The 23789-nt window shown below is 40.9% G+C and overlaps 1 protein-coding gene across 11 annotated transcripts in view; it reads right to left on the bottom strand.

The window, feature by feature from the left end:
- Positions 1 to 23789, bottom strand: part of GRAMD1C (GRAM domain containing 1C) — a 57165-nt gene that overhangs the window by 16789 nt on the left and 16587 nt on the right. For all 11 annotated transcript variants that reach the window (XR_007889447.1, XR_007889449.1, XR_007889448.1 and 8 more), the window contains exons 3-9: positions 21498 to 21582; positions 17525 to 17628; positions 15764 to 15859; positions 14509 to 14589; positions 8234 to 8352; positions 7114 to 7231; positions 2758 to 2920 (exon numbers count right to left, since the gene is read on the bottom strand). Coding sequence is in view for 8 of the 11 variants with exons in the window: in XM_051619110.1 (XP_051475070.1) it covers positions 2758 to 2920; positions 7114 to 7231; positions 8234 to 8352; positions 14509 to 14589; positions 15764 to 15859; positions 17525 to 17628; positions 21498 to 21582 (766 nt within the window). In the remaining 3 variants the exon portion in view is untranslated. The remainder of the gene's footprint in view (positions 1 to 2757; positions 2921 to 7113; positions 7232 to 8233; positions 8353 to 14508; positions 14590 to 15763; positions 15860 to 17524; positions 17629 to 21497; positions 21583 to 23789) is intronic.

Genomic DNA, 23789 nt, shown 5'->3' with positions numbered 1-23789 from the left:
ATTTCAGTTAGATATTAGGAAGAAAATCTTCACTATAAGGGTGGTGAAGAACTGGAATGGGTTGCCCAGGGAGGTTGCTGATGCCCCATCCCTGGAGGTTTTTAAGGCCAGGTTGGATGAGGTTTTGTGCAACCTGATCTAAAGGTAGGGTTCTCTGCTCATGGCAGGGGGGGTTGGATCTTGATGATCTTTAAGGACCCTTCCAAGCTTAATGATTCTATGATTGTGGTTGTATATACAAAGCTTACATACAAAAGAGTAATTTGAGGAAATTCAGAATTTCCTGGCTCTGTTTTGGAAATAGATACTCTGTGCTTGAACTAAAATTTGTGTTTTGAAATCGAGAATCAAGACTGCAGATATTACTTTTTAGCTTAGTCAAAAGTTTTTAACGGCTTGCGATTTATACTTGAATTTATGAAACTGAACAAAAAAGCAGCAAAATGCAGGTCAATAGGAATAGGCCACTGGTGCACAGTGAGACACCCCCACCCCCCCCCCATCCTCCAGTAAGCTATGTGAGAATTGTTTAGGGCAAGGAAACCAGTGTTGCTAAGGCTTTGGCATTCCACCTGTCTGTGTCAGAAGGACTTAAGAGTTGGAAACCAACATTCTTGAATTTGCCCCTCACTTTATTTGCAAGGCCACCTCCATGGGCAGACTCAGTATGAGCCAAAGGACACCCAAGAGATTAATCGAATGGGTAAACCTTTGCACCACGTGGGAAAGCTAGTTTTGTCCGAATTAAGGAATTCAGGTTGCACAAGTATTGGACAACTGCAATAGAAAACAGAGAAACAGAAGGAAAAAAAAATTTAAGTGTGAAGAAGGGAATCTGAGAGAAGAAATTAATGTTGTGGGACTAGAAAATTCTGCTCTGAGTAAGAAAATTCTTCAGGGAGGGAGAAGAATTAAGCAGGATTAAGTCAGTTATCTTTTAAGAAGACTTCTCCAGTTGAATATATTCTCTTTACTCAACATCACCAATCCAGGTATGACAGGGAGTATTTACTGCTATCATTTAGGCAAACAGCAGCATGAAAGACAACAGCACTATTTGCAATCAGTTTCACTGGATACCTTTGCTATAAAAAATAAAATCCAGAGGCAGGAGAGAGACATGGTACTAAGAGGACAGGAAAACTGCAAGCTAGCTAAAATATACAAAGCCCAAAACTTTTTGCTGCTCTAAAAGACACCTGTGACAGAGTGAACAATTAATTGTTGAAGGTTGTTAGGTGTGTAGGAGCATGGCATAAACAGCAGCCTGTTCAAGTAGGTATATTCACAGAAGTTATACAACCTGACCTGCACTGAGCTGAATCTAAACTCAAGTAAACACAGAAGCAGTGTGGGTGAGCAAAAGTAAAGTTAGTTGATTATGAAGTATATCCGCCCCTCAGGCAATAATCACAACTTGCAGGCAGCCAATTCAACCCATGACTGAAATTTTCCTGGACACCACAGTGATCCCAACATGACACCTGTAAGCAACTTCAGTTGCCAACTGTGTTGGAAAGGATGAGATGTGAAGTCCCTCAGACAGATTAAGAACTGGCCTCAAACTAACTGAACTGTTCTATTCCCACCAACAGGTGAAGAAAGTAGGTCCTCTTTGCAAATGAAAGAAATATTCAGCTGCTAGTGAGCACACTGCTACTGTTGAGGTTTTCTGTCCTTCATTTGGACATCACCATACCATTCAAACAAATCCAGGTTGCACACACCTCATTTTGAAGGCATTTAGAGAATCCAAGATCGGGATACTTAACAGAACACCCACCACAACTTCAAGTGAGCTGTTTGAACAGCTACAGCCCTTTGACACAGAAAAGTTCCCCAGTCATGAAAAGCTCACCTTAGAGAGCAAGAACTCATCAGGAGCTGCCATGGGACCACAGAACAAGCATCCACAGACTTCAGTAGAAGTCTCTGGCTTTACTCTCTCCACAGGACACAGCAAAAATACTCATACCAAAACCACTTTGAGACATACAGCTACACTCTTTTACAGTGAGAAGAGAAAAGGAAGCACATAACAGTCAAGTTACAACCTCTACACTAATAAGGTATTCAAGTTTCTTCTCATCTTGTACTGGGTAACGAGGTATGAGTTATGAGAGCTGTATATTAGGACCCATTAGGATACTCACTCTGTTGGCACACAAAGTATAAGCTGCTCCGAGATACATGTTAAGGTTTTTCATCTTCAGATCAGATTCATAATATGCACAATACACTCCTGAAAGCTAGGAAGTTGTCTTGCCTGGACTTTTAGTGAGTTCCTCAGTTTACTCCATCAACAATATTGCATGAAGCCCATATGCCTTGAGAAAGTAGAAGTTTAAAGAGGTGGGGGTAGGGAAGGTGGGGGAAGGATTCAGAAGCTGGAGAACAGGCTGAAGTATTTCCCTGAAGTTCCCAAGAAAGAAAACAAAAAAGATTTGAAATACCTGGCAGAGCATGGAAAGTGAAAGCCACCACATTATCAATAAGCTTTTTTTTATAGTTTAAACTGTTAGCAACTCTTTACCCACCAAAGGAGAAAAAGCAAAACCACAATTTTTGTTCTAAACATCTGTAAAAATATTTTTTTCTCCCCAGAAACTAAGATACAAAGATGATTCTGCTGCAATTCTGTGGACCAAACAAGCAAACAATTTTCGTAAGATCAGAAAGTTATCCAACTTGCTCCAGAAGCAAGATGGCACACCAGAGTCAGGTTGTCTTACAGATCCCAATTACTGAGATATTTACCTTCTTCACTATCTGAGGCACTGCTCTTCTCTGGAAGATTTTCATTCTCATTCAGGTCCAAGGACTTTTCTAAAGACCTGCTCCTGACTAGCTTAAGAGGTTTTCTTTCTGAAGATGGAAGAGGGCTCTTCTTTATTTGTTTCTCACTTGTGCACTCCTCCACCTGAAACAACCAAGAGGGGGGGGGGAAAAATAAAAAGGAAGAAAAAGTTACTTTCAAAGAAGAAAGCCATATAAAGGAAGCCACAAGTTATATCTGCTCAATTACCACACAGTCAAGCACTAACTTCTCCCTTGTTCCCCCTACCACAGCTAACCTCCGTCCTTAAACTTTCACTTTACCCTGGTAAAAAAAGGGCAGACTTAACTCATCTGTACTGTCATACCTAGAGTATCCACAAAAGGGACAGTTTACTATCCCCATCCATGTCCCCTTCCCTGCATCAACACTAGCATTTATAAGGTCATTAACCTAACACAGATTATTTACTTTTTATTGATCAGGTTCAGTTTTTTGCTGCCTGTTTAGCAAGGGGTCCATCAATCCTGAGGGGAAGCACAATGGAACAGGCAGCCTCTCCTTTTTTCAGAAAGGTTAGATCATCCCAATTACTCATTAGAAAAGTCTTCTTGTTCTGCAGGGCCTCCCTCTGAGGAGACGTCCTTGTGGCCTTTGAGTATTTTAAGGGGGCATACAAAAAAGCTGATGAGGGACTTTTTAGGATGTTGGGTAGTGGTAGGACTAGGGGGTAGATTCAGATTAGACATTAGGAAGAAGCTCTTCACCATGAGGGTGGTGCGACACTGGGACAGGTTGCCCAGAGAATTCGTGGAAGCCCCATCCCTGGAAGTTTAAGGCCAGGCTGGATGGGGCTCTGAGCAACCTGATGTAGCAGGAGGTGTCCCTGGCCATGGCAGGGGGGTTGGAACTAGATGATCTTTAAGATCCTTTTCAACCCTAACAACTCTATGATTCTATGACTCACCTTTGACCAAAAAAAAAAAAAAAAAAAAAAAAAAAACCACAAAAAACCCACAAAAAAAACCAAAACACACCACGTTTTAAAGCACTGTCTAGAGCCATCCTAGCTATAAAATGTTACTTCTCAGGAACAAAGCAACCAAATACCTTTTGACATCTCCAATCCATGAACAGGACATCCCACAAAACATCAGTCACTGACTCAATGATGGAGGTCTTAACCCTAAACTGTAATCACTGGTGGCTAAGCTTACATGCCATTGCATGCTTGAAGCAGCTTCTAGTAAAACTGTATGCCCAAGGTTTGTACATATCAAAACACCACCCAAAAAGCTTGGCTACTAGCTGTCAATCACAGTTTTCATTCTAAACCTCTTCTCAAACCTCCCATTGCCTCCAGTGGACCTGCTGGAATCACTAGCAATTCAACCTTCCTATTTGCAGTAGTATATGAAACATAGTAAGAAGATCAAACCTCCTCAACTGAGTAGTTCTGATTCATCTGCAATACCATAATTCCTAAAGATTATTCAGCACTGACTCGAAAAAGCATGAGCATCAGCTACTCGCAAAGTCATGATGTACTTCCTGTACTACTTGACTTTTTAAAAAATGAAGACCATCTACTTTTTTGTGCAACAGAGAGCCACTAGTAGAACGTGGGTGGCTGGAAAACGGAGACAGGCAGGAATCTGACTGCAGTATAAGCAGACCAAAACAGTTCTTCAAGGTCAAAAAAGGAGGACTGGATCAGGAAAGCAGATCAACTAACAAATGCTCCTATTGGAAGGAGCTACCATGCCTGAAGTTACACACCATCACACAATAGGAACTTGGACCCCACCATCATTTCCATGTCAAAAATACTCTATCAATACAGATGGAAGACAGAAAGGAGCCAATTGTGGTTAAACAGTATAAAAATTGACACAGATTCAGCACATATCCAAGGAACTCTCATAGCATTTTGATGAAGAGTAGGGATCCAGTAGGAGATCCCACCAGCAGTGTAAGAGCAGCCCCACTATGCCACCCACACAGAGCTGGAAAGCCAGGGTCAAGTCAGAAGACTAGAGCAACAACTCCTATAAAAAAGCCTTTCAAGATGTCAGGGAAGAAGAAATCCATACAAGGCTTGAGCAATAACTGATTGATTCAAACATGGTTTTCTTGTTTCTATTTTTTTTTTTAATATTATTTTCCTAAAGAACAATGATTTCAAAAGTCTGTAAGCTGGAATTGAAGATGTACAGTGTCTTAATCATGTACATTTCTCTCCTGAGCTAGTCCAGTACTACCAAACTCTGTGCTTTTCAGCTTTTTAAACCTGTGAACAGCAGACTTGAGGACTGGAAGACCTCTCTACAAGGGGTGGAGGGAAGAAGATGGTTGTTTCACACAGGCAGTAATGATTCCCACTTTATGAACGTACATACCAAATGGGGGACCAAGTCTGTTACACACAGACTTTCTTTTACCCAATACAGACACCTGTGAACAATATTTTTTCAAGACAGGCCAAGTGCTATAGCCAACACCTCCATAATTTTAGTTGTCCCTCTGAAGAGAGCTTTGGGACTTACTTTGCCTACCAGAGCAGGAAAGAAGGGGCTAAGTCTGTTAATATCCACTCTTTGGGAGGTGCTTTCATGTGTTTTGTGTCATCAGTGCCATCGTTTCTGACAAATGCATCCTAAGCACTACTGCCTCCTCCTATTGCCCTGTGCTTCTATGACATATGCAGTAATCTCAGGGTTGTGGAGAGTGTGTCAGCATTCTTAAGAAGTGCCAAGTGACAAATATAGCTGAACACAATAATTAAGTATTTTAGTTACACTGAAATAGTAAGCTAAACAGTTTAGTTACACATTGATCAAGACTGCACTTTCACGCTATAATTAAAGGGCTTTTAAAAAGCAGTTTATTTGAGGGAGAATCCCAGCATTTCTCCTTGTGTACAGACCAAACCCCCAGGCATTCCTCCTTACCAACATGCCTAATTAGTTTTAGCACAGGCAAGAGACATCTGAGTGCATCACCCAATAGGTAAACAAAACACTTCTTTTCCAGGAAGAGCAATTATTTTTAAATGGTTTGCTCTTATACAAATAAGACAAGTCCAAACCAAGACTACCTGAGTAGAGTTTCTGTTATCCTGAAGAGCCCAAATTCCTGCAGCATCCACAGGCCTTCCTTACAGCTCTCTAAAAGTCTTGTTTTACATGAGGGATAACCAACACCTGATTAACTAAGCTGTTAGCATTTGACAAACACTACAGTCTTGCCTGCCAGGTATAAGTCGCTAGCCATTAACTTGAATTTTGGCAAAACAATTTAAAGCCTGCTTAACCTCCAGATAAGTTTCAGCAAGTGACAAAAGCCAGATTTATATGGTACTAAAAACTATTACAAGCATCTTCTTCCCTCCACAAATTTTCCAAAGCATAAACATCAATTAGATACCCACCCCCAGTGAATTTCATAATAATGATTTAGTGTTTTATTTGCTTTTCAAAGGTCTTCCCCTTAGGGTATTAACCAAGAGAAAATGTCTGTAACCTTTTAGAACTACAATTACACACACGAGTCCCAGCAACTGTGAGAGACACTGCACACCTCAGATAGTGCTACTAATGCATTTGCCCTCCCTCCCAGCCAGCCAAATACATTCACAAATTCATACATTGTGAGTGAAGCACCCATGCTTATTCCATTGTATTAACCCAAGGCATTACAGAAACACTCATCTTTATTATCTCAAGGGTGTTTTTTTTCCCTCCTTACTTCTGAAGCATTTCCACAAACTTAAATAAAAAAACTTCCTATATTCACAACAGACTAATTGACCTTTGAAAGGTCAGTGAAGGTAGCGTAACTACCCTCTAACAAACCACATGTATAGGAGAGACCAAAGTATAAGAGTAAGTGACATAGCGCAAACAAGAGAGCACTGAAAGTAAACAAAGGCATTACTTTCATATAGCACTTGCACAAAGATGCATATTGTCCCTAGGAAGGTCGATAAAACAATTATTTTTTAAATTTTTTATTTTTTTAAAAAAAAAAAACAGACCAGGGATTAAGCCTCAGCATTCTAACCAGTTTATACAGTGAATTAGTGGTAGGATATTGCTGAAACTCACAGCAACAATATTCTCTTATACATACATTTGTTCATTTCCAAATTCAAGAAATATTCTGGAAAACTGAAGATAATGGTAAATTTCTCATGTGAAAATGTCTTAGACTCTTCTGAATTCTCACAGGCTTCTTTAGAAGTTACAATCCCCATGCATCCTATGCTTACAGATATACAAGTTAAGCATATGTGCTTATCAGTTACAAACAGCAAAAAAGGCTGTTACAGCACTTACTCCTGGCAACACGTGTCTGGTGAGTGACTCTCCTGTTTGAAGTGTGGGTTCCCGAACTAAACCAATCATTTTGGGTAGTTTGTCATCCTTTTCTCCAGAATCATCACAAATGCTCGATCTGTCCAAAGCAAAAAGGAAGAGATCTTTGAGGATAAAAGAGCTGAAAAATCTGAGAAAGCTTGTCATGTGTGATTTTTGCATTCAAACCATGGCTTTTCAGCAAATACCAAGAACTGCACTGGTGAGTCAGAGAGAAAGCAAGTAGGGTGGGAAAAGAGGAAGCAGAGGTAGATTAGAACGAAATTGTAAAGAAAATATTTTAAGAAAGCTTGAGACAATTATTTTATCCTGCATCTATTATCCCAGAGTTGCAAGTAGTACACTTCTTACAGAAAAAAAAATACCACCACCAAAACAGGAAATATTTAAGAGGACAACTTTTGAAGCCAGCAGAGAATTTAGGAATTTTTTTGTAACAAACATACTCAGATAATACAGGGTTGAAAAGAGACAAAAATCACATTGTTTTGCAGAGCCGTACTTATTTACACACATTTAATTAGATTGATGCTGGCAGTTCATTAGTTAGTTCCTGTTTGTTCCAAGAAATCAAGGCAACCTTTTAAAAAATATTCACATTATTCCAGCTTCCTAATTCAAGCTAAGCACAACAGAAAAATAAGCTAAGATCTCAGTCATGAGGACAAAAAAGCAAAGCAAGTGTATCAGTCTCCATAGAGGAGAGGAAAATTGTCTGAACTCCATTCCACTTAGCTCTTCCATACTGTGGAAGGGCATACAGACCCTGACCAGAGAGCATCATGAAGAGAGGTTGCTACTTAAGCTATCCTGTTGATACCCACAAGCTGATCCAAGGAGAACAAGGTCTTCCTATCTCCCTCCTCTAAGAGGCCTCAGCTGTGGTTCTACTATTTTAGACAATAAACACAATTAAGTTTTTATCCCTGCTTCAGTTCATGCAGTTTGGTTCTTTCCATCCTTTTACTATAGGCTTAACCCTTCTGGCAGTGCTACAGCACCCCTTTGGAAAATAAATTTCTAAGAAATAGGATACTGCTTCTTCCCGAGTACTTCACTAAGCTTTATAGCCTCTCCTTACCGAGACTGCCCGTTCTCCTCAGATGATGAGTGGAAGATCTCCATCTCCTCACTGTTCAGACCCAGCTCAGAGCCATAGCTCTGGTGCACCAACTGCCAGAACTCCTGCTTGGTCAGCCTCTGAAAGAAAACAAGCTAGTCAAGAACTACAGCACGGGACAGTAAGGCATAGGAGGTAAAACAGTAAGAAATTTGAGTTACACCACAGCCCTTAACCTCAATTCTGACAAGGACTGAAAGCATTTAGGTTTCACATTTCAAGATTAGATTTCAGCGTTTTGGGGAACGTACTCCCATGTAGTTTGTGTTCCCAACCCATCACTGTTCAAACAGGAACACCAGACTGAGAAAAGCTGTTTCAAGAAAACACATACTTATAGCCATTAGTTGTTTCTTCACATGTCACCAATGTTTTTAGAGTTATCTTCAAGGAAGCTCCCTCTTGAATTTCACTCAATATGGCACAAGACCAGTAACTAGTAGACAGAGAGGTGCTCCCCCTTTGATCTTGGACAAGCCACTTAATAGATACATGCCTGTTTCCTCAGGATGCTTGGAGTGCTTTACAAAAGACAAGAGGCTAGCATTTCAGTCACTACAAACAGTGGTGTCTAGGTCAGACACCTACCTGCTTTGCCAAGGTAGGACATGAGGTCCATGTTTTTGATGACACCAGAATCCCTTTACATAAAATAGTGGGTTTGCTCAGTAAGTGTTACCTTGACTTATCATGTATCTACTCTCTTCTTTCTCTAGAAGGTCTCTTCCCTGCTCCATGAATTCCCACAGCTACTCAGCTATATGTAAGTTCTCCCAGATCATCAGGAAAAGTCAGGAAGTGAAAGACCAGTGTGACCAACTCGTATTGGTAACGTAAGCAAGTAGTTTCAAAGTCCACTTCAGCCGTAAAGAGCTCAAAAAATAAAGGAAGTAAGGTTCTGGGAATTCACAGAGCTCACAGAGCAACACTAGCAATTTTAAAAGAGACTGGAAAATGTGCCTCAGCCACCATCCATATTGATCAAGGGAACAGAACTGTGCTAATGAAGCAGTAACACAAGTACTGCTCCCTATTTGCATGAAACGATCACGTTAAATACCCATGCATTATTGAAAGGGCCTTTAAACGATCCTCTCTGCCTCCTTGCTTCACCTGCGGAGTGTTACACGACCTGCAATTTTAGACAGACGTAAGAGAGCTGTGACCCACAAGCAGAAATGCCCATGTCCGCCCACATACACCCTCCCCTCGGCGCTGCCCCCTCCCTCCCCGGGCTGCCGGCATCCCCCGCCAGGCTCCGTCTCCCAGCCGGGGGCACCCGCCGCCCGCACCGCCACCGACCTGGCGCTTCCCGCCGCCCAGCCCCGAGCCGGGACCCCCGCGGCCCCGCCACTGCCGCCGCTGCTGCTGCCGCCGCGCTCCCGCTTCCTGCCGGGCGGCGGGGCCGGGCTGAGGCCGCCTCCCCCCCTCCCCAGCCGCTCCCGCCGGCGGCGGGGCCGGGGCAGCGCCTTCCCGGCCAGGGTGCCGCCGGCCCGGGGCGGGGGCAGCGGGACACGGCGGGGAGGCAGCCGCACAGCGCCCCTCGCCCCCCGCACGGGGGTCTCTCTGCCCCCGTGCCGCGGGACCCGCCAACGCTGTGGCAAGGGAATGACCCCCTCCAGAGAGGGGGCGAGAGCGCTTGGGTCAGGGCAAACCCCAGCCCGGTTCCGGACACGCCTGTTCTCCGTGTTCCCCCTTCTCCAAGAAGGGTGTTTCCCTCCTATTTTCCCGCACAACAAGGTTTCGTGCTTTTCACAAAGCGGCGGGCGAAAGCGTCCCGTTGGTAGAGATCGGTTTCCAGGTGCCTCACCCTGCCGAGCACTAAGTAAAGACGAAAGCACAGAACCCGCACAACGCGTGAAAAGCAAGGGTCACCGCAGCGAACGCCAGCCCTCCCGCGGCGATGGGGGCTTGTCCCGCCAAGCGACGCGGTGCTGCACACGCACGCCCCGACGCGCGCCTCCCGCGGGCACGCCCCGCAGCGCTGGACTCGCCACCGCAACCAGCCACCTGCGGCAAAGCAGCAGGAGGCATTCCATGGGTTCAAAATACAACTGAGGTCTTCAAGATAGCACACCTTTCCCCCGGAAATCGAAGGATTCAAACAAAGCCGCTTTCACTTCCCTTGCCCAGCTTTGCCAGTGCCTTTATTGCCAGTCATGAGAAACTAACTGGGAAACAGCCAGTGTCACTACCTAAACTCACCAGCACGTCCTGCACCAGGCTGTGTATAAATCAGACTGCCCTTGCACAGAGAGCTCAATGGCTTGAGGAAAGCAGAAAAACTAAGCTGTGCGCTTTAGGAATCCATAAGGCTGTTCCCTGTGGTTTTGTGAAGTCAATGGTACCAACTTCTGCTTCTAAAACAGGATTCTTGCACTGTGCTCAATTATTCTTTACTCAGCTAGGAATAATAAGTTAATGGTCACAGCCCAAGATCAAACCAGATGTGGTTTATTGTATCAGAAAGGATTAGTTCCGAAGGCAAAGGAAGGCACAAATTTTCTGGGTCAGCCTTCTGCTTCTGAGAGGATGGCTTGAGAAGCTCTGAAGCTTGAAAGGCTGAATCTAAACATGAATTGCTTTGCCCGCTCAAGGTGATAGTCTATGCATGCTGGGTTTCTCCTCAATACCCTTTTATACAAAAACAAAGGCTACAAGAAGCAGCCGGGACACATTTTTGTCTTTTCAACCAGGAGCACAAAACATCAGAATTTCGTTTCATGCTAGACAAAAGTGGTGGCACAGCACAAGCAATACTAGAGAATACCACTGACTTAAGTGAAGCCGCTGTTTTTTACCCCCTATGTACAGATGCAGAAATAAGAACACTCTGTACAAGTTTACTCCAGAGACAACCCCCCACAACACACCACACTCCCACCAGGCAACTCTGATGCAGAATTCTGTCTGATCGCTTTTTCACAAAGGAAAATATCCAACTCCCCCTCTAACTGCCCAAACATGAAGGTCAGAATCAACCTAAGTTCTCTCTGGTCTCTGAAAGAACCCTCATTGCACATCAAGGTGCATATAAACATCTCTTTTTCAGAACCTTCCCTGAGAAGCTGCCGGTAGAGGCAAAACTGCTGCCCTGGTAGACTGAAGAATCTCAGCTCATCAGAAATTCTGGTCCCTTCTCAACTCTAGACTTACCTGCTACAATGTCTCTGGAGACAGGTGCAAATCTCTACCCAGCAAAGCGTAAGAAGAACAACAGGAAAATAAATCCAACTCTAAGGAAGAGGACTCATGGGAGTCGAGACCGATTAAGTGAAGATCTTGTTCCATTAGAAATAAGGAGCACTGTGTTTGCTTGGGATTTGAATGACCTGCCTAATTAGAGTTTAATTTGTTCCTCCTCCCTTAAACCAGAGGGATACTTGACACCTGAAAGCTTCAGGAAATAAAACAAAACTCTAAATGGCAATGCTCTTACTGCCAATAGCAGCCATTAGTAAACTTGTTTTACTCATCTGAAAAGCCTGCTGCAGAACAAGAATTTTGGCTGATTTTATGAAATGATGTATTATTGAAAGCCTCAGTGCAGCAGCTATCTGTTTTATCAAGACTGGTGTCATGTCTCTTCCAGACCTAGATCAATGATTCCTTATTTTCCATGATGCTTCCTCTTCAACCAGGAGCATTTAGAAAACAATTGCAAGGTAAAAAGGCTAAGAGACTCACTCTGAGTGAAATTTTCCTTGAAAGAAAAAGTCATTACATTGACATTTTAAAATACAGTCTAAGAAAAAACCATTTTAAGAGGAAAGTACCCACTGAACCCCAGAGGAATCAAAGTTGAAGGGCACCAAATGCACATTACTTCACTCTGAGCAAGATCAGAAAGAGAAGGTATGGGCTAGGAGAATTACAACTCAGCTAAGGGGACCAGGAGCCTTATTAGGACAGTGACCCAAAGTTGGGGGAGAGCATCTTGATGGCTGAAGTAAGTTTAGGCACAGAATAACATGTAAATATTTACTGTTTTTTTGTTATACAATGCAAGTAATTCCTAATAGAAAGGCAGACTTGACAGAAAGGCTACTTGTTCAGCTGTCTAGGACATGCTATACTTAAGAAGTACAAGGCAGAATGGCCACAAGATGGAGATCTGGGAAAGGGCATGTTGACCCTTCTGAGTTCTGCAGGTGGTGGAAGCTTAAGGTGCAAAGGGTAAAACAGAAAGGTAGCTTTTCAGAGGTGAGACCTCGTAACATAAAATCTATACTGAGAAAGCCCAGAACTAGAGACTGAAAATTGCATCCACACTAACATGATTTGAAGCAAATGCAATTCCAAGCCCGTGGATCCAAACCCTGCAAATTGAAGATTATCCACCATCAAGTGACATAAACCAGCACTGTGACAGCTGCATTGTTATACTTCTGATGACACCAGCATGGACATGCAGTCCACTTCTTTCATAATTTAACAGTTAGATGTCATCTCCAGGGCTAGCAGATGCACTCTAGATAACAATTAAGTTATCCATAGGCTTTAAAATATTTAGCTATCTGCAAAGGAAACACATAAACCAACTCATTTTGGAATTTGTTCCAGAGTGAGATTTGTGGGGTTTTTTTGTCAGAAGTGTTACAAATTCTGATGGGATCCTTTTGATCACCGGAGCCCAGAAACACCAGGCTTCACATACTCAGGGCCCTGCATACAATGCCAGAGTCTCAGATGTTCAAGATCTTTCAGATCTGTGCTGTTCCTACCATAGGGTGGTGCGGAGAAAGCCGCAAAACTGCCTGGATGCACCAAGGGCTTTCTTTCAACAACAGGTCAGTGGATAGCTGTCATTGTAGCAGAGTCAGTGGATTCAACTCTAGGCAAATTCAGTTTCTACTTTTAACTCCTCGGTGTCCCTCTAAGCTTGATCTAGTGAGGATAAGCTGCAAAGAATCTTAAAGCAGGCTGACTGATGACTCAAACACATTCTAGCAGCAAAAGTAGGAGCTCAACCTAACAGAAATCCTTAATTCATCAATGGCTCAATTCATCTCATTTTACATGCAGTCCAAGCTTTCTGCTTTCATACCTATCCTTTAGTTATTGCTCCAAAAGGAAAAAAACATTCCTAATGTGACACTCAATTTCAATGTTAAAGAATAAAAATGCATGGGGAAAAAACTAATACTGAACAGCACAAAGCTTGTTGCCTCTCTTGAAGACCCTTGGATAGGTTTGTATACCTGAATGCTCATCCATTCACCCTCCAGCATCACAAACTAACCAACTGAATAAAATAATTACCACTCCTGACAAAAGAAATGAAGTTGCACATTCAAATCAAAAGATGACACAGTACACTGTGGTTTTTGCAGTGCTACTGCTGGATGGTTATGATACTACAGTTAAATAGGGATAAGAGATTTGCAGGAAGCATTAGTTTTGCTTTAAAATGGCTCATTTTCAGCTTTTCTTTGAAAAAAAGTGCCTCTAGTCTACCCTACAATTCATCTAACAAAAAACATTTGTGTGGGTACTACACATAAGCAGTGCAACAGCTTTAAGCCTTTGGGGACCATTGTAGCACAGAGTTATATATGGATATTTCACTGTTCAATTGCAACTGTGCTGAAATATTTAAATGAGAGACAAACAGGAAAGAATTGGTTTACAAAAATTGCATTACTTACAGTGATGTTCCGCAAAAGTGTCGGTACATATTTAGAAAGAAGATTAGCTTAAATGTCCACAAATTGCAATATAAATGAAGTTAACTAGCAGAAGTTGCCAAAACACACTTCCATATCATACAGACTGTCTTTGTTGCATTTATTTATTCAAGGTCAGGGGAGTTGTAATGAGTTGGCTGGCAAAGGTTCAGCTAACTTATCTGAGAAGGTGACTTTCTGCTTTCTTCCTTCAAGAGAAAAAGAGCTTTCACTGAAAAAGCCTTTTGACTTTTTGATCACAAATTAGCCATAGAAAATGTGAAGCAAATGAATGCCAATTTATTAATATCTGCTTGAGCTTGGTGGCGAAGAGAAGCATGAAACCTATCTTCAAAGATAAAATGCTCCATTTTAGGTGGCAGTATGAGAAATTGATCTGGGATCTAAAGAGCACAGAGCTGAAGGAAAACATCAGATTAGAATTCTGTGTCAGAAAGGAAAATCTAAACTTCTTAAGGAAAGCTTCTTATCCTCCAAACACACATCTGCTTACATAAGAAAGAGATTATTTTGTTACTTAACCACAGATACTGGCACTTAGAAACTTACCTTATCCAGCAAGACATTCTGCCATAGGCGGAAGATACTGAGGTAGCTTCTGTCTCTTGCACTGAACGACGTGAAGAAAAACTGCAGGAAAAACAAGGTGAAAAAAAGCTCACTCGTGGGTATTTTCAAGAAATCCAGAATGTTTCCTTGTATCCTGAATATCCTAAGGTTTTCAGCAATGGCATACTCTCTCAAAAAAACTGGGCTCATATTCCTTACACTCCATGCTTTTCATCACTTTCAATACGTATGAGTTAGTTCCCCAATATCCACATAGTATATTAAGACACTTGCTCTTCTGGGCAGTAATTCATACCTTTGTCATAAAGGAAGAGCTCCCACTCAAACTGCACAGTTAAATATTCCTCCCACTTCCAAATAGAAGGGAGAACATTTCAGAGATGAATATGCCTACTTCTCACAGGCCACAGTCCTTTCCATCCTTCCACCACATATTCCTTTCAGTTATCTTTTCACATGAGAAGATGTGAAATTAAAACAATTAAGATAGGAGATCAAGTTAGATGCATAATTTGCAGTATTAAAATGTTTCCCATAAGGAAGTTTGTTTAGTAGAGAGATTTATTTTCGTTGATGATTAAAGTTAACATTTAACACATTGAGATGGAATAGCTAAATATGAGAAATGAGAATTCCCTTCACAAAGAACAGCTCCAGATTCACCCTGGAAATATATTCTCTGTACCCAGCCAAGAATTATTATTTTCAAGGCATTTACAGAAATATCATAAAATGTGTTGCCCATAAGAACATTCGGCATCATGCTTTTCAGTTTTTCCAAATACACACCCAAAACCTACACTTCCCAGCATGTAAAAGCTGCATATTCCAAGGACAGATTTCTCCATGACTCAGAACCCGTAATATCACAGTCCTTTTGTTTTCAGCAATTTTCTTCCACGGGCACTTTAGATCCAGTGAATTTGATATTTTTGCAATCTCAAGAATGCACACTCTGAATTAATGCCCTGAACTTTCTATTTTCATATGGCTTTCCTTTGAGAATCAATGGGACAGCTACTCCCTTACTTTCTGCTTACTGTATCAACACTACCAGGGCATTCTGCAATCATACTAAAGTGGAATTATTAATCCAGTATCCACAGGAACTAAATCACCAAGTCCGTCTTCTAATCCCAATCACATTTAAAGATTTGACAGGGAAGTTACTTATGCAAATTAAAAACTACAAGTGCTCTGGACATTATAAAAAACATATAATACACGTTTTCACCTTCTCTCCTTTTGTTGCTATTTGTATGGCATTTGGAATGAGCCGAGCAGTCTTCTCCTTTGTCATGAAAGTGATATCCTTCAAAGCAATAGAAATCTAAGCATACAAAAAAATACATATTAGAAAAAACCAAAACTTTTAAGAGTAAAGATTTATGAAGTCACAGAACATGCAAGAGGAATTCAAACTAACCCCAAACCCTAGGATGCAATTCATTTGAGATCACAAAGGCAATTACTGTGTCCACTTGTTAACCTTAATAACAATCATTCCAAAGTAGAAGCAAGTTAAGATGACTTCAGAGCAATCTCATCACCTTTCATAACTAGAACTTGGAAAGCAAGCAGTTGTTCTTTCCTTCCACTCCTCCAGCAACAATTCAGGATCAAGGGTACAATCCCAACCAAACAAAAACCACAGATCTGCAAGCCAATCCCAATTGGTACGCTATACATAAGGCAGGATATAGCTCAAAGAACAGACTAGCTTGTCTATCTTATCTCTCAGAAGCTTGCAATGTAGTCCATTTTCAGAGCTTTATTTGCAGTCCAAACACTGCAAGAAAATCTCCTTGAGTCTGCCATCCATACTAGTACTTAAAATGATTCTGTTTAGAAGAGCATGGTCTAACTGGCTGCAACAAGCCATCTCCATTCTGCCTACCTTGAAGGTAAGACTGTGCTGGCATTCAGCTTAGACAAAGGTAGAACATACAGTTGGATCTTGCTTATTTGTGCAAGTGCACTTTCTCTCGCTGTATCAGCACAGCCTGCTATGGAGGGTTCAAAACTTGGCTCTACCATTGTAGCTGAGGAACTCAGATTGCTGTAATGTATCACTTAAAATACACTCTGACAGCCAGGCAGGAACAGGTGACCAGGATGTATGTCCTTTTGGCTGAAAAAATAGTCTTTGAATAGTTTATATATTCAGGGTGTCATTTCTAAGAGAATTTTTTTTTTCATCTTAAGTCTACAATAAGAAACATTCAATTACCAAATCCATCTGATGAAATCAAGCTTGGTTTTCAGTTATGCACTTCTATACCCCCTCATCTCCTTAAGTACACAAGCTATTTGAGTTGTCCCGTGTACTTCAGAAACACACATAGTGGAATTTAAGATATTAAGGTACAAGCAGCCTCACAGCTGCAGAACATTTTGATACATCTCCAACACCTATTAACTTAGTTTACCTTCCCTTTCTCATTCATTGGCTCATGCTATTTCTACAGCCAGTGCAGCAACTGCCTGAGTGAAAAATTCTAACTCATTAACCTAATTTGACAGAAAGATAGGGCCAACATGTCACAAATACCTACTTTCGCTCATGCTGTTCAAAAGCTGAAGACCACAATACAAGAACTTGCAGAGGTCATTTATACATTTTCTTCAGCTATTCTTAGATGCTGATACTGTATCATGCTCCTGGTCTTACAGGAGATCATTACACGTTTACATCCCTTTACAGAGCAACTCTCCTTGGTAAGGAGAGGCAGATTGTCATCCAGAAATGTAGATCAGCTTCAGCTTCACTCCTGAACTCCTTCCTATGCTGAATGACTGACTAAGTAAGTTTACTTCAGCATTCAGATGTCTCCAATGCTGTTCTCATTTTATGGAGCAACAGACGAGCATTTCCACTCAGGAATGCAGGTTCTTTTGAGTGCAAGTTACAAGCAAGACATTGACAACACGCTCTTACACCCTGATAGTACAGGACAAAGAAAAGGTGGAATTCAAGCGAGCTAAGACATCTTACTGTGGTCTCCCATCGGAAAATATTGCTGTGGAAACAGAGCCAGTTTTCAGAGAGATACAAGCGTCCTTGCAGCAGGATATCCTTCTGGAGTGCACAGGCATAATCTGCGTATAGAGAGGGAGAGCAAGTTTACTCACTTACTGCAGCTCAGTTGACTCAAACCTGTTAACTTAAAATGAGATAAGGTATTACAATACAAATAAAAAGCCGTATTTCACTCTTCAGAAGTCTTTGAAAGCAGACTTGTGCTGAGCTGCATGCAGACCATTGTCTGGGAACACCCCAAAGATTGAGTTGATGGAAGCGTCTGTGACAGCACCCTATGTATCAAACCCCTGTGCATTATTGTATATTTTCAGAGAAGATGTATTGGGCAAGATCAGGAGTACATGGGATAAGTATTCGTAAGTCAGACTTCAAAGCAACTAAATACTACACATACATTTTATACTATAACAGATTATACTGTCAACTCCTACTAACAGTAGTTCATGTGTTGTACCAAGATAATTTTTCACTAAACAGATCCTATCACTACCTAAAACTAATCTGCACTAAAAGCTACCTTGAAGCTATCCAGTTCTTCAGGCAGGGGATATTTTCAGAAGGTGACTGTAATTTTTATTATGATACTACCTCTGGCTGAAACATCCCTACTGAGACAGATTTTATCTAGAATGCAGTTACCCATTATCAGTTACCTGCTCAACAAGAACAAGAATAGAGGATTTGGTCGCACTTTTAAAAAACCTCTCTAAGAGAACTTTCAGAATTCCAGAGCCTGAAGATTGAAACAAAAGGAATTTTCAGAACTAGTACTGCTAGAAAGTTAAGACAGACCACTTGGAAGCTCCAACTTAAAAAAAAGGTTTCCTCATGTACAGAAAATACCCAGAACGTACATATTCACGCAGGATTTAATTATTTCAACTTTAGGGGTATCAAAGCTTCATTATTTTGTAAAGCATTCTATCTGCTATTGTCTGCACCAGAGTTTTGATTTTGTGTACAACAAGATGAATACAGTTCTTGTTCAAGTACCAAGAAGTTCAAGAGTCTCTCACCATCTTAACGTCAAGGTAAGTGTGCATCTAAAGAGGCTTTCATTATGATTTTTTTAATTCTCTTAGGTTTTCCTCTTAAATAATCAAGTGGAAATGAAGCTTCTTGCAACAAGCATGAGGCCTATATACAAGCCTTTGGAGACATAACTGCAAACGGAATTACATAAACTTAAAGAAATCCAAACCAATAACTAAGTGCATGCTTAAAGATAAGTCAGTCAACAAAATGCTGGGAGAGCAAGAAGAGGGAAGGCAGCTGAAGTTTGAGGTCAAGGATTTGAGGAAAGCATTACCAAGAAGTTTGCATGTGACTTCATGTTTAGAGGAGGAAGAGGGATTCAGACCTATAAATATTGGAGCACTGAGCAAGTGAAGAGCAATACCACCATAATCTTTGTATGCAAAATAATATCAAACTTGTTTGGGGAGAGATTAGCATTTCTCCTAAGTTTTCAGATCCAGTAACTTTAAATGCTGCTTTTAAACAACATTTTGACAAGTTAGCAGCACTCCTTTAAATATTTTGGAAGTCTAAGTAATTTCTCTTTCATTACAATAAATATCTATATTTCATATATATATTATACATTATATATACTATATATTATATATATTTCATATATATTTCATATAATTTTTATATACAGTGCTCGTTACAGTAGAACAGTCGCTTCTTTGTTCAACAGAAAGGTTCAGAACAGGGGAAGTTGCAGTTCTTTTAATAAGCAGCAGCAAGTAATAGCTTCTTTTAGCAACATAAAGCTTGTGACAAAGTTTCTCTGCATCAAGCAAAGGAAGAGCTCTTTGCTTGGATGATGCAAAAAGTCCTTCCAAAGGAGCACTGCCCTTTATTCAGTAAAAAAAAAAGTATATAAAGTAATGATTTTGCTTCCCATGGAGAGAGTACCACACTGTTGAGATTAACCCATTACTAACAGTTTCTCCAAGTCCTAGATTGTCTGTTCATTAAAACTGTGCATCAGAGTTTGATCCATTGCTTTCTATTCCAATTCTGTGTGAGGAGAAACATCAAAACAATGCTTTGAAGTAATATCCTTTACTTCTGTTTTACTTCTGTACTGAACTCCAGTACTTTAAAAATGCAGTACGCATTTTAGAGGATAACTGCCTCCTTCTGAGGCTGGAAAAGGACACAGGGATCTAACTGTTTCTGTGCAAGTGAAAGCTTTAATTTATCTTCCATTAACCTGGAAAGAACTCAGCATCCTTACAAGCATTGACTGACAGTTTCTTAATATTCTCTTCCTTAGAGGCTGCATAAAATGAGAGGAACTTTAAACAGTCATAATACTACTTTTGAACAAAACCAACACCAAACTCTTGGACAGTGTATTTGTTACACAATGCTCAGGCAACCCAAGCAGACTTACCTGCAAGGCAAATGATAAAAGAGGGAGTAAGGTGCATCACTGCAGGAAAAGAAGGTAGGATTATACACTTCCCTTCTTTGGATTTTGCAGTGGAGCAGAACAGGGAGTCAGAGCTCAAAAGGAACATTTCAGCACAAAGAAGTTTTGCGCCGTGGTTTGATATTCTTTGCTCCCTGCTTCTGTCCTCTCACATCCCATGCACTTCTCACCATCTTTGCTCTTCCACCCGAGTGTTACTTCTAATGCCTACACCTGTGTCCTCAGTGTATGGATAAGCTAATCTGGTATTCTGGGCTGTGAAAAACCTCTGCTAAAGAAATGAGGAAACCCAGTTCTAACATATTTGCAGAGCACAGCACCAGGTAACATACTTCAGGGTCAGCACTAGCCTGTGTAATAACTACAATTGCCCAGAACAGTGTGGGGCATAAAACATTTTTATCTGCCCTCAGTATACTATGTTGACACATACATCAGCATTGTAAGTCAGTGCATAGCAGCATTGTGCACAGCAAGTGCACAGCATTTTTAAGTCAGGATAAAACGAAGATTGGTTTGTGTTTTCCAACAATCTCCTATGATGGCTAATGGGAATTACATACTTAAATACTGAATTTTATGTCCTCATTCCACATTTGTCTCTGAGAAGTGTCCTTTTAAATTACAAGCACCCAATCTGTCACTCAGTCACATAAGTCATATTAACCAGGATGCCTAGGGCAAGAGTCCAGATTTAGTTCCACGGAGCAAGGGAAAAGCCTTCTGCTAAGGATCATATACTTATTTAACAGGATCACCAAAGCAATATCCTTTACCATTGTATCCCAGCACCAAACCATTACAACCATGGAATCATTCCCTCCTGCCCCAACAACTATGGCAACAGACTCAGTCATAACCAGTTGCCTCTTTAAAGTAAGAGATGACTCAGACACTCGGAGGATTGAAAATAAACGGTTATGACACTGCAAGAGGTACCAAGTTGGCTGTTCATGCTGGAAAGAATGTAAATCAAATTCAGTCCTCTCAGGATTTAACTCTGTTCTTTTCATGCTTGCACTGCACAAGGCCATCAACGCACAACTGTTGAGTTTATGTGCACAGTACTCACTCTAACCCTGTATACTGATGTTTCTTTCCAGCTTGTCAGCTATCAGCTGTCAGACAGTCACATCTCAACTGCTGCCAGGAAGGGTTTTGTCTAAAAATCCACTATAAAGTAGCAGCAGGAAAAGACATTAAGAGGTTACCATCCCATATATAGATGAACCAGAGCACTCCATATCCTCTGCTTCACGTCTCAACCCCCAAAAAGAATCTTTTTCCACACAGCAGGCACTACAGGAGAAGATTATGGACCTGGCTTTCCTTGAAGGTATTTGATGCTAGTTCAAGAGACATTAAGAATAGGAAGTTATCAGCTGTAGTCAGAATTTGCCATAAAAACCTGCCTTGCCACTACTGCAATCTGGAGTTATCAGCCAGAAGACAAGCACTTTTGGTGTGATTACACCTTACCTACTATGAGTCTCTCAGAGTCTGGCAGATGAGAAAATTGTCTCTTGAATTCCTCACTCCTATATTTGTAAGTGGAACTTGAGAGCTGCAACAAAGAACGGTAAAAGGTTAAGCAAACAGATTTATTTTCAGCCAACAATTGTCTTCATGCTGGATGCGTAATTTTATCTTGAAGAACAAATTAACATCAAAAGAACAATAAAGAACAGGTGGCATCTACATGTGATTACCCCTGTAACTTTATACTGGCTTGTGTAAGAGTGTGCTGCTAGTATTTAGGATAGTATGGGCCAAACTGATCCTTGCGTCAGGCCAGACACCAATTACAAGGCATTACAGTTGCACGATGGCAATTTGCTCCACTCATACGGACACAAGAGCCCCTTCCAGGGCTAAGACTTCTAGCACAGACTAATTGGAGAGTCCGCAAGGCCACAACATCGCAGGTGACAGGGCTGATCAAGTCCTTGTACAGGCCACTAGCTGGACACAAACATATAAACCTAGCACTCCAATTTCTAATTGGAGTATCATTTTGGGAAATCTACAATGCAGTGAATTTTTTGCCAGTTGCTATAATTAGATTTGTAGGAATAAAGGCCAAAGTTTCCTCCAGTAAACACAAATAGCAGCATCACCATCAGCTCTTGATTTCCTGACCTGTTCTACATTTCACCCCGTATTTAAAAATATCACTGTCTGTGGTTCATTTAAGATTCAAATTAGGTGGTAAACTCACAACAAAGAAGACAAATCTTGATGGACTTTAGCTCCACATTCTTATAAACTCACAACCCTGCTCACATTCAAATAAAGAGCTTCAGCATGTTCTCCAGGAGCAATTCTGCTATAAAATACTATTTTTAATTTTGTAGCAGTAACAAGATTATATGTTTTTCCTAACAGATGTTGGTCACTTATTTTAGCGGCCATCTTAACTAAATGTTGTATAAAGCAAAGACTCATCTGGACTATAGCTAAGACTGAAAGAAGTCATTTTTAAATGTTGCCAAAACCAGGTATAAACATACTACAAATGCCTTTTTTTTTTTTTTAAACCTTCCTAAACATCTTAAGCATACAGTCATTATTCTCTCTCTGACCATCTGTATTACTCCAAAAGCTTTATTAAGCCCATCTCTCCCGTAAGATAGGTGGCTATTTACATTTAGGGTGGAGGAAGAAAGGAGACAAAGAACCACTTTTAACTGTATGACCTTGCAGCATATTTACTAAAAAAAAGTTTTAGCAGACATCTGCAGCATGTTATTTGGTCACTACCCTTTCATTATGCCTGTGCTTGTCATAAAAACAATCCCAGAACAAAGACTTATCTTCAGCTTGAAGGCATTTTAATAACCTAGTGCCAATAGTGACCCCACCTCATCAGCATTCTGTTTTTGCTGTTTTCCACAGAAGAGATTCCTGCTTCTTGCAGTTCAAAAAGATCTCTGAACACCACTGTACACATGCACCCTGTGACGGTCTGTCTTCTACCTATACTTGAGAATCAAGCTCTTTGGCTACAAGAACACATAAGTGCTACTTCAAGGTCAGGTGTTAAGTGTATATAGCAAAGGAGAGGGCAAAGTCATTCTGCCTCAGTTAAGTTTTTAAAAAACATGTTAATGTTACCTTCTAATACCATAAATAAAATAAAGTATTTTGTGACCACTGGTGAGTACATATTTGCTGTCTGCTAATATTCTGAGCATTGCAATGTAAAAACGCAGTGAGGGAAACAGAAAATACATCCATCCCTAACCTTCTAAGAAAAGTAAGCATGAAAGCTTTAGGCACAACTACGGGGGCAACATGTTAGACATGCTGCCTAAGCTTTACGCTTCCAGTTATATTTCAGCTATTTCTGAAATTATGAAGGTAACATTCTTGGGGAGCATGCCATCTACTAATGTAGATATGCCATGGTTTCTTAGCCTTGCTACACTGTGCCCTGAAACACACACTTTCAACTGATCACCTGAAACAGGCACACAGTGATTACACTGCTTTCAAGAAATTAAGTTATCTGCATTTATTCTGGAAAGAGACAGAGAAGAATGAAAAACTAACTCCCATCTGTAAAGTCACCACCTGCAGTTCCAGAGATCCAACAGTTTACACAGTTGTACCTCAGCTGTCTGAAGTCTGAGCCTGTGAGGACAGTGCTAACATACAAGGGGAAAACTAACTGATGTGCCATGACAGCAAAAGTTCCCAGTCTTGAAGCCTGATTTACAAAGTCATACTTTTAAGGGAGGGAAGTACTTTCTCAAGCATGCTGTATATGGA

Source organism: Apus apus, chromosome 1 (genome assembly GCF_020740795.1).
Source record: "Apus apus isolate bApuApu2 chromosome 1, bApuApu2.pri.cur, whole genome shotgun sequence".
NCBI classification, from domain to species: domain Eukaryota; kingdom Metazoa; phylum Chordata; class Aves; order Apodiformes; family Apodidae; genus Apus; species Apus apus.
Note: the sequence above shows the minus strand (reverse complement) of the source record. Positions and strands in the feature narration are given on the sequence as shown.